The sequence below is a fragment of the Glandiceps talaboti genome, chromosome 3 (assembly GCF_964340395.1).
Source record: "Glandiceps talaboti chromosome 3, keGlaTala1.1, whole genome shotgun sequence".
Taxonomy (NCBI): Eukaryota; Metazoa; Hemichordata; class Enteropneusta; family Spengelidae; genus Glandiceps; species Glandiceps talaboti.
Genome location: NC_135551.1, coordinates 18081281 through 18099072, shown reverse-complemented (window position 1 = coordinate 18099072; position 17792 = coordinate 18081281). Strand labels below are relative to the sequence as shown.

The 17792-nt window shown below is 35.5% G+C and overlaps 1 protein-coding gene across 1 annotated transcript in view; it reads right to left on the bottom strand.

Annotated features, from left to right (window-relative positions):
- Positions 1 to 1135: 1135 nt before the first annotated feature.
- Positions 1136 to 17792, bottom strand: part of LOC144433145 (uncharacterized) — a 28747-nt gene continuing 12090 nt past the window's right edge. Inside the window, exons 16-23 of the mRNA XM_078121455.1 lie at positions 16564 to 16878; positions 15004 to 15138; positions 14261 to 14369; positions 13404 to 13495; positions 8702 to 8926; positions 3539 to 3607; positions 1852 to 2040; positions 1136 to 1318 (exon numbers count right to left, since the gene is read on the bottom strand). Of these exons, the coding sequence (XP_077977581.1) occupies positions 1136 to 1318; positions 1852 to 2040; positions 3539 to 3607; positions 8702 to 8926; positions 13404 to 13495; positions 14261 to 14369; positions 15004 to 15138; positions 16564 to 16878 (1317 nt within the window). The remainder of the gene's footprint in view (positions 1319 to 1851; positions 2041 to 3538; positions 3608 to 8701; positions 8927 to 13403; positions 13496 to 14260; positions 14370 to 15003; positions 15139 to 16563; positions 16879 to 17792) is intronic.

The window sequence follows — 17792 nt, the reverse complement described above, 5'->3', positions numbered from 1 at the left end:
AAATATAAGAAACCCGTGTACAGTATAACTCTTTTAATAATGTATCGTCATCAAATAGGTAAATAGTAAACAAAAGTATAATATACAATTTAAATCGCACACACACACACACACATTTAAATGTATTGGAAAAAGTATGACTATTACATTTTTATTTCATATCTTTAGAAGTGTTATATTTTATGGTACGTTAATACATTACATTGTAATTTCCATCTGTTCAAATTAAGTAATAAACAACCGATTTCACGATTTCATTATATTTTACAGTACTGAATAACTGGTATTCTCAATCAAATGATTATTTGTTGGCCCACACAGTGTGAAAATGGAATTATCACTATATTGGTTCAGAAATTGATAAGTTCTTCATAATTTTTTATTTCCCATAACCATCGCTACACTAGAATTTTATATAACTACTGCAAGGAATGATAGTTGTACTTCATAACATGAACGTCATTGAGGCAATCGTGGTTTATAATCGACATAATCACATTGTTAAATTTACGCATTTTACATTTGTGTATGTCTTTTGGTCTTTTCAATTTATGGTTCACACTTCAGACACCGATTTATTACAAATATACACAAGGTACGAATAATTGTTACATATTACTACGAATGTACCACTCAACATATGCATACAGGGTTAATGTAAACAATTTATCTTTGATTGGCTGATGGCAGATTCCATTGAATACGTCATCGACTGTTTCTATTGTTATTGTAATTGTATAACAATACAAGCAGTCAACAATATTTCTCTAGCAAGGCGCATACGTCACTTCCGACTAAATTTTGATCGGTGCCAACGCTGTACTGCTAAATGAAAGTGAATGAAACAAAGGCATGTTATCTCGTTTAAAACATGTAACATCCAAGTATTATTAAAAATTACAGTGAATTTACAAGGTAGCACTATAATTCCACTGTAATACTGTTTATATTTGTTCGCAATGGCATTTTATTGTGAATTGGAGCGTTGGCAGTATCTACACATATCTTAGCAGCAAAGGTAAAACTGTATGTGTAACACCATAGTACACACGGTTTTGAGGACGAATGAAGGGATAACTGTAATGAATCAGATATACTAAACAACACACAATACACCATACTACACCAGACAACACTATCGGATATCAACTTTAGGTTCTATGCCCTTGTCTTGCTGAATTCCTTGGGCTGTCAGCAGACTACGTAACATAGTTTCTATTCTGTCATTTTGTAGTTTAAGTTGTAGAAATTTAACCTTTAGTTTGTTTATACCTTCCTTGACATCTTCCTGTTGGGCTTGTAGTTCTTCAATCTCCGTCTATTTTTGTTGTAATTTAGAAAAAAGAAGAAAACGACAGTACGCATTATAACAACGCATGTTGTGATTCAGACATTAACAATCTGTGCCCATCTCTAGGATCTGTTCAAGGATCAGAGAAGCAAAGGGTTTCTTTATTTCTGAGGTAATATGCACGTTTGTGGCTACGACTAATTCTTAGTCAAGGTATGCTATATTTCTGTTTTCTAAGGGTCGAGATCAATAGTTGGATAACAAACTCAATTCTTTTACTTGGGGTGGGATGGGGTTGGGGGTGGGGGTGGGGGGACTGAGGCCCAAGTATAAGAATTTATGTTTTTATCCTACATTGAACTATTGATCTCGCCCCTAGTATAGATAATATTTTATTGCTATTGGGTGACATCACATAGGAATTATTTTACAACTCAGCAAATCCTTTAAGCGGTCAATAAAAGTAACGAACGTGGCCATGGGAAACATAATATGTAAACATATTCTAGGTTGCGACATAAAATCACGTATGGTTTATTATTCATCTATATTTTTCTGACCTTTTCTGGGTTCAATGCTCTGGCAATGGCCTGGGCAGAGATAGAAGATCCTGTGTCAAACAACTGTTGGTAGATCTTTATAATGGTCAGCTTATGTGGTTTGTTGGGTAGAATGGTTTCTGTTTTCTTAATGAATACTCTGCGCAGGAATAGTGGCAGCATTTGCTCGACATCAAGGGCTAGCTCAACCTACAAGACGATACAATCAGAAATACAATATACAATTGTTACACTTGGCAGAAGCTTGAAGGCTGCCATAATATCTTCCTTGTCAGTCTCTCTCACACATATTTACAAACATTTTCCTCTCGAAATCGGCATACGTGACAGCACACACACACACACACACACACACACTCTCTCTCTCTCTCTCTGATAGATAGATATATATATATAGATAGATAGATAGATAGATAGATAGATAGATAGATAGATAATATTATGTGTGCATGCGTCATCAAATTTAGTGTTATCGTAATCGGTGTCATCTCTCTTACAGTAATTGAACAGCCAATTATTTAAGATAACCTTTATGCATTTTTAGCGCTACATCGTTAAAAAGTTAATAGAGATCATTGGAAAGAATTGGAAGACAAATCACCTAGTTGATGTTGTTGACGTATGACACTTCGAAGTAATTGTCGATGCAATTTATTCCTATTAGCACGCCCGAAAGATGGCGGAGGCGTTAATTAGCCCGTGCAATTTCTTTTTGGTAATTACTTCGAATTCACATCCGCTGAAATGTAGAAAACTACGCCTTTGAACAATCAACACAACCGCTTTAAAGGGGAAAGTCACGCCAAGAAATATACGCACTTTTCATAAACTTTGGGTTGTGGAGTTATTGCATGATTTTACATCACATAAATTTCGTACGATTAGGCCTAATAAGAAAAAATCTTTGGTTCCGATTACGCTCAATTTTAGAATAGGTGGGGTAGGTAGATTATTTATTTTATTTTATTATATTTTTTTTTTCAGTGTGAGTGTCTAGTTCAGATTTTCTATTGCTTTCCAAATGGTCTCTGTGTTGTTTATTTCTTCCTATCAGATGTACAGCCATACAGATTGGAAGAATAGTTTTATATTGTCTTTATTAAGTGGATGCTAGGTTCTGCACCCACTATTTCTTGCGAGACTTCACGATTTTCGCGATTTTATTATTATTTTTCTCGAATACGTAAAAACAAGTTTAGGGTCGGCATGAAAAATTAACTAGGTGAGGTCGGGTAACCGGAACCAAACAACTTTCTTTTTATTTGGCCTTACCAAGAAACGCCAAATTTAAATTCTATTTCACCATGCATATGCATTAGATGAACAACCGTACCAACATTGCTACATTTTTTTCGTGACTTATCATTATCAAATATAAAAAATCATTATCATTATAAAAAGTCATATATATTGTAATACCTTATACTTTTTCAGGCATATCAGTGGATAAAAATTATAATCATTATGTAACAATTGTATTTCGATTTTGTCGGGCCAGACGAGTTAATGGAGTGATTTTAATGAGATTTTTGCCAACCTGGACGTACGACACTATTTAGCCACGTCAGTAAGTCTTTCGTCAAGCCAGATAATGAAGACATAGCAATGTTAGTAAGATTTTTGTAGCGTGGGGCGATTTGTTTGTTCTGAACTAAATTATAGTACAATGTAGTATGTGTAGATTTACCTGCATTGCATGTTTCTTTAGTACGGCCTGTTCCTGGACTTCCTTAATATCATCAACAGCAAGACCGACCTAGATTGAAATAAGAGAGAGAAAAAAATCGGACTATTTAGTACTCAGAACGCGACGTCGTTAATGGGTAATTCCAATATTGATCTCGGATTTCTGTCATATTTACAATATTCTTATTAGAGGTTCGGTAATGTGGTCGCTGTGGATTCTAACCTTCAGCCCGCCAAACAAAAAGGCTGGTGGGTAAAAAGTGTCAATCCAGATCTGGACATTTTTCTGCTTTAGTATCCACCCAAGTTGATGGGCACTGTCACTGACCTATCAGTAACCAGAAATAAAATAAGTCTGTAAGTCGACACAGGAAAATTTGGGGTATATACTTAATTTTTTTTTTCATATGAAGAAACTGAAACATGACTCAGCCTCACTTGTAATAAGAGATTTGTAGCATTGTCTTTTATATAGAACATGCTAAATGAACGAATCAATTCCTTGGACAACTAGAATTTGTAACTAAGTTTAGTTGTACTTTGTTAAAGAAAACGCCAACAACATATTCTCAGTTACATTAATCAACAATCTGTGATGCCAGTGCATATAAATCTGAAATAAAAGTCAAAATATGGTCATTTTAGAATCCAATATGACCGCCGAATACTGTGTTAACTCCGATCCCATGGGGTGATAACAGATTGACGATTTCCTTGAAAACAAGATGGTGAACCCCTACTTTGTTTTATAATTTGAAAACATTGTTTAGAATATATAGTGTATATATACTATAACAATAAATCGTGTTTATCTTTTGAATCACACTACATTTCCTATCATGCACCCGTTCAGATATTCAAGATGGCGGGTTTGCAAGTCCTTTTTTTTATTGAATAGCGCTATATATTAAAATATAATTATGTAGCATTGTATACCGAGTTGACCCTGTGCGAAATAACACGTGATTTATTTTAGTAAGGTGAAAAAAGAACACGACGATATAAAAAGACAATTTTACCTTCCACAAATAATGTCTTACATAAATCATGTTTAACCTTTGCTATTTTATTTCTTCGTTCCCGTGATCAGAACGTTTTACCGCAATTGAAAATAGAACAATTTCGTAACAAGTCTCTGGGTAAATGTTAATACCACCTAAGGAGAATGACATACTTAGGATGATTGCTAAGTGTCCTTGCTTGGAGCCTTTTTACGAAGTATCGCCTGCTAGCACAATATTTTACACACATGTCAGAAAAGTGACACGCACAGCAAGTGTTGAGTAAACTGAAATAGGCTCTCTTCATGGACGAATTTATGATAATATAGCAGTACTTACAAAATATTTTAAATTTATTTCAATTGACAACTTAATAGAGAAATACAGCATAACTTTAATGATATGCATGACTAACTACAAGGGCACATGTAAAGACCTCTGTAGTTAAAACTTTTTGTTATCTTTCTTGATATTTGTTTAGTGTAAAGTACACCACAATATTACTGGAAGGAGTGTGCATAAAACACTGATAAATTAACGTTCGCGATACAGCGACTGACAAATTACTAGTATCGGCCTCGGAAATTAAATCTTTAACTTCTGCTGTTTAAGCCCCTCCACTATCTATAGTTTATGGGCGTTCGTAACGCTTAACTGTGTGTTTCTCATCGCAAAACCTTATTAAAATGACGGATCCATAGGTGAATGAATGAATGAATGAATGAATGAATGAATGAATGATACTAAATAACAAAAATAAGCTACGTTTTCAAAGAACATGCATATGATACAAATATACAAAATGGATACAAAAGAAATACATAATTATTATCTGATGTAGGCCATGGAAATAGTTCAGCAGAACTAGTCTTGTCCATGGCCTGTACAATTGTTATCTGATGTAGGCCATGGAATAGATCAACGGAACTAGTCTTGCTCATGGCCTGTACATTTTTTCCAAATTTCAATAATGGGACACAACGAACTTTCAGAAGAAAAGTAAATCAAAAGTACACACACACACACACACACACACACACACACACACACACACACACACACACACACATACACGCGCAGCACACATAACACACATACACACACAAATATGCATACACCTCTATATACATAAGTCAATAAGTAAAGCTCAAAATTCGAGGATAATAAAGAAAGTGGTTAAACAAATGTACATGTACTCAATCGCGTAAACACACACACACATCGATATACACACATGTACGTAAACACATAACTCAATAATCAGGAGTGCTTATAACACAAGGACAGTACATATGAAGTGGGAAGCAGTACAAATACAACAAAAGCCATAAATGTTCATGACGACGTCAAAAAGAAACGATACGTAGCGATGCGACGGTTGCAATTAGTAAGTCAGTGCGTACTTAAAATATAATTTCTTAGTTCCATCTTTAAGTTTTGCCTTGACATATTTCTTTTAAGTGGACATGGTAAAGATTTTCAGTGAATTGGGTGGTCGAAATTCTTTTCACCCCTAACCCCATATATACGCAAGGTCGGTTAAAAAATACGGAAAAAGTATTTAAAAAAAGAAAAAAGTGCATGAGTATACATGTCAGTGATACTTTCATTTCATAATCAATATCGTACTTTGAACCATTTTTTGATTAAATTTCCCGAATTGCAGAAATGAATTAAATTTTTGCTGAGATATTCGCTCGTAAGGTTTGGTTAACAATCGGTGGGTGACGTTGGGATTTTTTAAAATCCTGCCATAGAGGGCGCCAATTTTCTTTTAATTTTGCCAGATTGAAGAAATATTGGGGCGATAGGGAAATGAGAAATATATAATTAAGTAAGGCTGTCCTTATCTTGGTCTAGAAATTTCAGAGCCATTCTCAGTGAAGACGAAGAAAAAGAATTAAGGCTCTCGATAGGCCAAAATTATATCGAAAATAATAACCAATTCAGTTACCCAAATGGCTGTGGAATACTGTGTTACATAATATGGGAAAATAAAATATTCAATCGAACTAGCTGATTTCCTTGACAACAAGACTATGAATCCACAAAATTCATTTTACTGCTTCAAAAGTACGTACCAAGAATTAGCTTTCACTCTGCAAGTTTGGAGAGATTTTAAGAATTTGTTTTTCATGGAAATTGTTCCATTGGGCGCATTCAACCATAAAAAAATATTTGAATACGATCTAGACGATAATCGTAGACATCGTTGAATCATGCATATACTCTGTGGAAATGACAAATGCCAGCTTTACTTGTAAATTATGATAAATAAAATTGTTTTTGCAATAACGGTTTTATTTTAATAAACCCTAAAAGATTCTACTAGATTCTGCAATGGATTATTTTGTTAATCCTACGCTATCCAGTAGTATAAAAATGTGATATCAACCCGTAAAGTGCTCTATGTACCCTCAGATGGATCACTCCGTCATTTAAGAGATCGTCGCAGATGCTCGTAGAATTAAAGGTTAACAAGGGACCACAAGAAGTCACTGTAGCACCGTTATAATTTCATATCTACGACAAACACTCTATTACGCTCTTCACGACTAGTGCTTTTAGAGTGAATTCACATTAATTCCAAGTACCTAATTACTAAAATACCCATTAACTTTGTCTTAAAGGTTTGGATATTCGCAGAAAACGCCACAAATTCAGTCATCTTCGTGTAAAACCAATATGGGCATTGGGTAGTGACAAGTGACTGACGCAATTTACTTCATCTTCTGGTACAATTTTGCTCGATATGATGAATATTGTACTTAAGTTGCCGACAAATTGATAATTAACATTTGGGTCATAAATTCATTTTGGTTTGACACATTAATATCATCTGAATAAACTCTTGTTAATCTTTTGATACGAACTTCAACTCTTTGAGAGTTTTAATTTTCAAAATTGACCTAAAAACCTAGATTGTAACATAATTATTATACTGATCTGCTCCAGGATCAATGGTAACGTAATATGCACTTATAATTAGATGCAGTAGTATTCGAAAAGTCAACGTCAAATTTTGCAATTTTGCAATAGTATTGCTACTGATACTTCAAAAAAGAAGAAAGAAGCAATATGCGATTTGGTTTAACAAAAAAACCTGCATGGTTCCCAATACGCTCAATTTTAGAATAGATGGGGCAGGTAGATTTGTTATCTTATTTTTTCCATATGTGGGTGTTTAGTTCAGGTAGTTATATTTTCCGTTGTTTTCCATATGGTCTCTGTATTACTAGTTTCTTCTCATGTACAGTCATTACAGACTGGAAGAAGATCTTTCCGAGTTGATGTCAGTTTCTGGATCCACTATTTCATAATATCTATAATCAATTATCCTAGTTGTTTTGTAATAACACAGCTAATAATACCGCAAAATCTGAGAAATATATTATTTGAACTTTGGTATGATTCATTTTCATATCTCTGTAGTCAACGAATAACGATAATTTTTTGAAATCCACGGGATGGCGCTGCTTTCTCACGCATAATAAATGGTTGTTTTGCGACCGTTCGATGTAAGAAACGCTAAATTCTGTTCCACATGTGTAATAATGAGAATGGACTAATGATCAGCGGGTGTGTGACGTCACAATCGGTGTCGACGTCTGGTTCTATTATTTCAAACGAAGTATTGCTCCTGTTTATTAAAAATAAATCAAGTCTGAGAACACAGATTCTCGCACATCTTGACAATCAAATCAAAATTGCGACATCAAGCTGATAGGAAAATGTTAACGAGATTTATGTGACGGCACCTTAAGTGAAAATGCATTTTTAATTGATTTTAGTTGTATTCGCCGGTGAACACACAACCATAGTTAGACAACGCCTAGTTGATGGATGGGCACTGTAACAGATAATGGGAAATCACACAGACAGACAGACAGACATTTATAAAGTACCTTGCATTTTTGGTAAACCAATATTAACTTTGACTACTTCAAATGATTATTTGTTAATAATAACGTCTTCTAAGAAATAGGCTAGGGCAGCAACTGATTAGTTGCAAAGCAAGTGATTTGCAGCTTCTCTTCGAATTAATTATAGCTGAATAGAAACAAAAATATATGATTGGAAGTTAAACTTCATTCCTGGTTAATTCAGGTATTTGTCATTTTCAAAGTGTACAACTAGTCACTTCGTCGCTGTGAAACACTTACCAACAGATTCATTATAAGGATAGCAGCCACCACGATAAAACACGCGAATATAACGTATGTAACAGCTTCATACCAAACTGTCATTTCAAAATATTCATCCGACGTTTTATCGTAGTCATCGTCGTCAAGGTAACCGATGGCATGAAAGAGATCATCATACTCGAACTCTCCTGTCATCATGACAAACGTCTTCATCATCGCATAACCAGGGGAACTAAACGGAGACTGTAAAACAAGAACATAGACATTCGTGTGTAGCGAGTTGCAGGCTACTGTTCTCTCTCTCTCTCTCTCTCTCTCTCTCTCTCTCTCTCTCTCTCTCTCTCTCTCTCTCTCTCTCTCTCTCTCTCTCTCTCTCTCTCTCTCTCTCTCTTCGATACAACCGTTCACAAACCAAATAAAAAAAACAAAAAACAAAAAAAACAAACAAACAAACAAACAAAAAAACAACCCACACAAAACAAAATAAACAAAAAACAAAACACCGCATAAAATTGAAACAATACAGTTTCTTGCTACACTTTGTCTAAAATGAAACGAGACATTACATGCAGACATCAAAACATTGGCGCCCGCGTCTGCATCTACTTGATGTTCACACTAAATGTAGCAAGAAACTGTAAAATGTACAGCATGATTATACAAGCAGAGAGAGTGAACGGTAACTTGCACCGCGCTGTATTTAATGAACTACAGTCAATGTTACTCATGTCATACATGTATCTGGTACATTATGTTGAACATAAATCATATGATTTCCTGAATGAAATTGTGCAAAAGCACAAATCACTGATGCAACAAATTATCATATTAATTTAGCAGACGGACATATATGATAATGTAAAGCGAACTGTGTCTATTATGACTTAAGGCAGAAAAGAGGTGTCTGTTTTGTCAAAGTTTTGAAATCCACCTAACAAATTGTCTAAAGAGAGAAAAGTACGCATTTTGAATAAAGGAACACATAATGGAAACGCTGGTGATATATAACAGGACCTTGAACAACTCACTGTCATTTACAGCAAATTATAAAATGAATCTATGAACAAACGGAAGCAGGTCCGTTGCCCCCCCCCCCCGGCCCGTTGCCACCCGGCCTGTTGTCCCCAGCCCTTTGCCCCCTGGTCATTTTGCCCCAACCTTTGCCCGCACCCCACACCAGCCGAATCGAAAGTATTTTTAGTAAATCTAAGTTTAGTTTTACTCGATATAATTTCTCAGTTATCTCTGTTCATTATTGAATCTTACATAAATAATAATCTTGAAGCTGAATATTAAAGGACAAATACTGTAATTCAATGTCAATAATAGTTAAAAACCATGCACATGATAAGTAACACAGGTCTTTTATTATTACAAAGACTTATACGGTTGACATGGCAATAAATGACAATAGTTATCGCATAATTCAAATGTCAGAAATTATTTGGAATTAGAAATGACTCATTGTTCTGTTTGTTATAAGGAAATTTTCGATGTCATAGATAATTCCCTGCAAATCGTGTAAAAGACTATAATTGTGCTAATTTGGGGTGTCATTACATGAAGGAAGTGATGTGTTCACAAATAAAGAAAATAACAAATATCAATCTGCGCCTTGTCCCTTTGCTATTGGAAAGTTCCTTTAAAACAAAAAAGCATTTTATCTAATCGGTTTTGTTTGATAAGAATATAGCATTTTAATTTTGTCACCATGAAAGGCTATCATGGCATAGGTGTTAGCTCGGAGTAAACATGACGACACCTTTTTTTTGCCACGGACCGGGGGGGGGGCGCAACAGGCCTAGAACCGAACGATGACAATAGTTTAGCCTTCAAGAACTGTGATGATCACGACAACACTTAATGTCTCAGCTCCGAACAATTAACCTTTTACTCGTCCTCTGAGAGTGTTTCACTTCACATTTTCACGACAACGTAACTAATACGTCCATTTGCCTATTCTTCCGTTCAATGACACTCGGCTTTTAGTTTTCACAACTGTTTTATTTTCGCGCCTTTTGAAGGTCTTAATTCTTAGCTTTACAGAACACGCATCCCTTAATTATAATGCCCTTTTTCGTGTTTAAGCACAGTGGACATTTTAAACTATGGTAAATCATTTTCTAGATGGCGAATTGTTGTGTAGAGAAAATCTTCAAACGCATGGCTCGATTAGTCGAATAATATTGAAATGACACTTAACTTTAAATTGTTGCGTGTAATGTTTAATTATGAATAACTAATTACAACCGCAACATAGATGTTACGTAATCTGGAACTGTGCCGTGAGTATTCCACATTGTCATATCAGTCCTCAAGCAACAAAGGTTCAATGATGCATGGAGATAGAATCTACCGCCATAGTAACATGAATAAGTGCATCCCAATGTGATGGATGCTGACCGTACCTGCACAATAGATCGATCGTTGATTGCGTAATAAGGTACACTGTTATCTCGTATGTGGTAGCTTTGAAGATGGCCGTTTGGTTTGTAGCAATATGTCGATATAAGCTATCCATATAGGAGATGTAATTACACTCACAGCAGGGCGGTATCTCTGATAGCAAGTTTTCCTCTAGTAGCCGCACATTCAACCTCGTTCATATCTTGATTAGTAGGTGACTATCTCCATATATTAACCAAATGTGCAATTAAATGGCACACATTAGTGGGATTTACTATTATTATTATAACTTTATTGCAGGATACACTTCCATACTCAAAAACATAGACATAATACAACAAAACAGACATTAAAAACTATGAAAAAAGGGTAGAAAACAATTGACACTTCAAAAATACATTAAATTCCTATATCATCTTCGAGCGTAAAAAATAGTTTGGAGAATACTGCAGAAATTAATATATTGGAACTATATTCACTCTTATCAAACGAATAAACAACAATTTGAATCCGAGTGTTTTAAATGTTTTAATGGTATGTGTAACAAACATAGAGCTAGCACTGCAGTCACGTGTACAGCCCATAAGGATGCGATGGTTCTAATAAGCCCGTTGCCCCTCCCCCCTCCTCCGGCCTTTTGAGAAATAGCATTCCATGACCTTGCTGCTATTCTTAGGTGGAAAATAATGAACTCGCTGATTTTCCTAAAATACCATGTCATTACCTTTTTTGCTTGCAATAAAACTCTCTCAAACACAAAAAAGTATGACATCCGGATTACAACGTTCACACATATAACACTTGAAGACATGTTTATACACCACCTATACTGTGTATGGATCGTATCATCAGCAACAATTCAATATGTACTACCGGTACTAACGATATGCTATATAGCTCGTATATATTGAAGGCTACATGCTGCAGGGCGTAGTACCTGGCAAATTTTAATAGCTGTACTAGCTTAGTCTAGTTTTATACTTTTAATTAAATCCATTTTCCCAGACTGTTCAAAAGGTCGATGCGAAAATGGAAGTAGGGCAATAAACACGCTTATCATATACCTATAATAATGTCCCTGTGTATTGCTGTGGCGAAATCGCAAGCTCTATCTGGACAGTAATTTTCTGTATCACGGACTGGTACACTCTGCCCAAATAAGGTGAGGTGTGGGAATTTAAGACTACTTTCTTTCCCGTTGCTATGCGCGTTCTTATGCTTGCTGCAAAGGTTATTGGCATCCTGGATATGTGTGGTACGCTATCATATCTGTTGCATAGTTAAATTATCATGAATTGTATTAAATGCCAAATCTTGTTAACAGTAATTGTGTGTTTTATGTTTTCCGGATTTTTTTTGTGCGTTGGTAGCTGTGTTTATGTGTTTACTGCGACTCGAATGATACATGCGTATGTATGTACGTACGTACGCACGTGCAATGGGAGGAGGTAGGGCGCTTCCGCCGCACAACTTGAACCTCGGTCCGCAAAACCCATTTCCGGGCTGTAAAGATTAGGGTAGCTCTGGACTGTTTACAGTTATTCAAAGTGTCCTTTAGTGTGTGGTAGGTACACTGCCGTTGTTGTTAGCCATAAACCTTTGGCTTCTCTATATATCTTGTATTCAGTATTGTTATGTTTGTGATAACCATATGACAAATAGACGTTTGGACTACGACACGGCCGGAGGGAAGAACTTATCACTCCGGGATGGGGTGTAATCTCGATTACCCATACGTCACTATGGGCTTTCCGACTTCCGCATGGGCTGTAGAACTTGTAGAGCCCGCAGTGGCGTATGGGTAACCGAGACAATGTTGAGTGAGGAGTAATCGTGACATGAAGAGACATGTAGACATCACGATGAAAATTCAGTTAATAACGTAAAAGAGTATAATCCTTTCCTTGGTTAGGCCTTTAAAAAAATATTTGTTTGGTTCCGGTTACCCGACCCCCACCTAGCTTTTCACTCCCGACCCTAAACTTTTTTTACCTATTCGAGAACAAAATAATAAATTTGTAAAAATTGTGAAGTCTTACGAGAAATAGTCGATGCGGAAACTGAATCAACTCAAAAAAGACAAAATATAACTGTTCTTCCAGTCTGTAATGGCTGTACATCTGATATGAAGAAATAAAACAACACAGAGACCATGTGGAAAACAATGGAAAACCTGAACTAGACACTCAATTTGAACAAAAATATACCTACCCTATCTATTCGAAAATTGAGCGTAACCGGAACCACACATTTTTTTTATTAGGCCTTAGTACACCTTACTTAACAAGCCTATATTAACCTGTACATTACTTACTTGGTTCATCAGCAATGCATAAAAACTCAAAGCAAAGGCCGCAAGGAAAAGTATCAACACAATACAGAATCGACAAAATGTCTTGAACATATCTGAAAAACAAACATGGTAATATTTCTTTAAAAGTTATCATACATATGCATCGTTTCATCATCAGCTATTTCATTTGATGACTGGGTAGCCTAATTGTTTTCACGACTGTATGATATGAATCGCCTGGTCAATCGCGACACGACACACACACGTTTATCAGATTCTAAATTCTCTCTTGGGACTGTGCCTTATGACAATCTCTAGTTATATATAGAAGACGGGAACACTTGCATTTCCGTCATGGTTCTCCTCACCTGTTGTTTCCCATGACAGTTGGTTATTTACGGAGCAAACTATACAACCTAATTAAACCCTAAAGAGCCCTGAAGAGTTTACCTTTTTCTTTGATTGCTTATATTTGCTACGTTTTGTATTACGCTTTTAAAGATGAGAAGATCATTGTGAATTAATGACGGTCATCTATTTATCATATCAACGTTGTATACGCCTCAGATAGAAAAATCTTATAATTTAAATTTGTTATTATTTTGTTCAAGAAAATTCAGTCATTCTTGTTCAAATCAGGGGTCAGAATACAAATGTTTAGCCATCTAGAATCTAATGTGGCCGCCGAATAACTATATGGTAAAATAAACGATTGTTGATACTCCAATGACGTCATTTCCTGTCACGTTTGCAGGATATGGATCATGAAACGTCACTTCCTGTAATGCTTACAGTATGCATCCAGGAGGGCATATCTTGTAAACACCGTGGCAAGAGTTCTTGACAAGTTACTATTCAATTAGTAATGACGTCATTACCTGTGAACATTACCACGTAAATCCCAATGTAAGACAGCTTTCTGAGGAAGATGATTAAGTCCATCCACGCAAAAAATATAGCAAACACTCCACAGTTCCACTGCCATGCCTAAAGTGATAATATAGATAAGGATTTCAGTTCATTCCATTGCAAAATATGCATGTAGATGTCCACTCCAATTTAACATTTGTCTTTGAACACATTGATTGAGTACTTGGTACTTGTAACATGCTAACAATTTGTTCAATTTGTTTCGGAATATGTGAAATACTTTTAAGACGCGATGTCAACATACCAATCTAATCCTTGTGTATTTTCAACGTATGGTTGTTAATTTCCTTCCTTCCTTCTGTCTGTCTGTCTGTCTGTCTGTCTGTCTGTCTGTCTGTCTGTCTGTCTGTCTGTCTGTCTGTCTGTCTGTCTGTCTGTCTGTCTGTCTGTCTGTCTGTCTGTCTGTCTGTCTGTCTGTCTGTCTGTCTGTCTGTCTGTCTGTCTGTCTGTCCGTCTGTCTGTCTGTCCGTCCGTCTGACTGTCCGTCTGTCTGTCTTTATTACATGTACTTTAATTTTTTGGGCTATGTATGGCTGGGATAAATATAATGTGATAGAATTCTGGCATATATATTCTGGAAAGTAGGAAAAATGCTAATTCACCCTTCCTTAGGCTATCTGCCAATTGACATATTAATATTGGCCATTAGTCGTGACGTCATAAACACGTTCGTTTATTAAAGGTAACTTACATGTCTTATACCAGATAAGCTTTGATCTTCGTTGAACAAGTCGATCACGAACAGAAAACTTAGAACGTAAATTAGCCACTCCGTTAGGTTTTCAATGGAAAAGTAGTGATGCATATGAAGGAATAGCTGAATCAACTGTAAATATTAATGATACATTGTAAATATATTACATTGAAAATAGCTTAATGATTAGTTAAAAAACAGATTTTTAAAGTGGCTATGTGGATGGGAAATTCTTCTTTTTCATTTTTAATCACGACAAGACTTCATAGAAGCCATATCCCCCAACTGGTTTGTTGTATGGCAAAATTATTCTGCAAATTGAAGTTTGACCTGGAAAATGAAGGTTATGGTCAAAAGTGTGTCTGAATAGTGATTATAATGTACTATTTGACATTGAAGACGAAGGTTAAGGTCAAAGCTTAAGTATCCAGATTGACAGCTACCCGCTATAATAAATATAAGTGTAGACACTTGAATAGTGTCTCTAGATATACAACTTCATACTTTATTGACATATTTGCTATGACCTTGACTATGTGGATCATAGTCAAAGGTCAAAGTATACAAATTTAAAGAAAGCTTATTTCTGAAAATATGCATGTAGGCACTTAATAGTTGTGTATTCAACTTTTTGAGTTATTGTAGGAAGACATATTTCAGTTATTTTGACTTGAGAATCTTTGTCATGGCCAAAGGTCAAAGTCTCTTCAGAAAGATTACAATTGATATTGAGGGGTAGACACTTGATCGGTGTCCATATGTATCAAGCTTTTGGAGATAAAATGTGCTCTTTCTATCTCAAATATGGCCGCCACTTTGCTATATAGGTCAAGGTCGCGAAATAACCTTGCATATGGATCCCTGGATATACTTATGTCTTACATAGTAACAATCCAAGTCATGAATAAAATATCATCATATGTTTAACTAAAAAAGCTATGGAGATAAACCAAATTTGGCTATTTGACCTTGAAAGACTTTCGAGGTCAAAGTTCATAGTCTTAAAAGAAAGCTGAGCTTTGACAATATGTGTGTAGGCACTTGAATGGTGCCTCTACCTATCACACCTCCAACGTTATGATGCAGAATATGAAATTTTACAACAGATATGACCGCCATTCGACCATATTTAAATCGGTTGCAAAGCAAATCGATGCGTATACATCTCACATGGTATGTTACCCTTGTGCGAGGTTTGGTTGAAATACGTTGGTGCATGACAGAGATATGAAGATGCACATATGCATGTACACATGGACGGACGAACAGAACCCAATGTAATAACAACCCCCCACCCCAGGTGCCCGCCAGGGACAAAAAATAACTTTACTTTCATATTCGATTTATCCGTTTTTAAAACTGAGAAAGTAAAATAAAATGTACAAAACAAAGCAAGATAAAGTTACAGGGTATGGTTTCAATAAAAAAAGGATTTCAGATTTATTTACTTCTTTGTAGCATACGTGATTCAACGTATAGTCTGATAGGATGAGTGCACAGGACTATCTTTTCAAGACACATACTACAACATGTAACATTTTATGATTTCCTAATTACCTCCTTAGCAATGTTGAAGAAAGACAAACCTACGACACCCCACTTGCAAATAGTCGTAAATAATGGCTGCTCGTAAGTGCTAGCCTCTTGACCGTACTTTTCCTCGCCATCAGCGTACCATTCCAGGGTACCGTTCTTGGAATAGAAGTAGTAAGGTGGAGGCGTTGTTAGCATGTATCCGGTTAAGAAAACCACGAACACAAGGTAGACGAAAAGGCCAGAATAATAAATTTGTTGACAGTAATTGTTCCACTTCTGACGTAAGAGTGACGTCACAACTGGGTGGCCAAGAAGATTGACTTGTTTGTGAGTTATCTGAAAAGTATGGAAATATGGAAATATACATTTGGATAATTTAGGAAGACTAAAGTTTCACAATAAAGCTGTACTTTATGCGAAAGATGTTCTGTAACACAACACTAGTATTATTAGAGAAACGAACAGAATGTGAAGTTATGTAATTCTAATAGTTTATATTACAATGCTTATATACTTTTGAATGTGATATACAATAAAACTATTACAAAAAGTTACGAGTTAAAATAACATGATTTTTATGAGGTTTTGATCATTCAATACAATATTTATTGTGCTGTTTTCAGATCTTGGAACAGCCAAAAACCTCTTATTACACAAAAGACTTGAAATATCGTACATGATCTTAACCAACATCAAGTACTACTTTCAAAATTCAAATAGGACAGATTAACGCCTGTGTAAACAGGCAAATGCAGTGTCCTAAAACCACTGTGAATTACGATATCTACAAGTGGTCTCATGAAACCAAGGTGCAGCGATCATGTAATTGATTGATTGATTGATCGATTGATTTATCGGGCGATTGATTTATTGATTGATTGATTGATTGATTATTTGGTTGTATGGTGGATCGATTGAATGATTATTTTTTGTAATGAAAATTTATATATATAAAACTTGTTTTGTGTGCGATATTGATCAATTGACTCATTGATGTTTGTGGAGATATAAAACTTTTTTTCGTCCTCCCCTGCTAGTTTTCTCTCTTTATTGACTAAATAAAGACATCTTGTCCATTCTTTTCCTCTTTTCTGAATTAAAACATCCATAATATTATAATTGCCAAGGGATCAGTTACAGTAACACTTTGCTTTATCTCTTATCTCCTGGGAGATTATCACACCCATACCATTCATGCATTAACTAGTATAAAAGAATAAAAGAGAGAAGGAGCGTAACCCCAACGCACT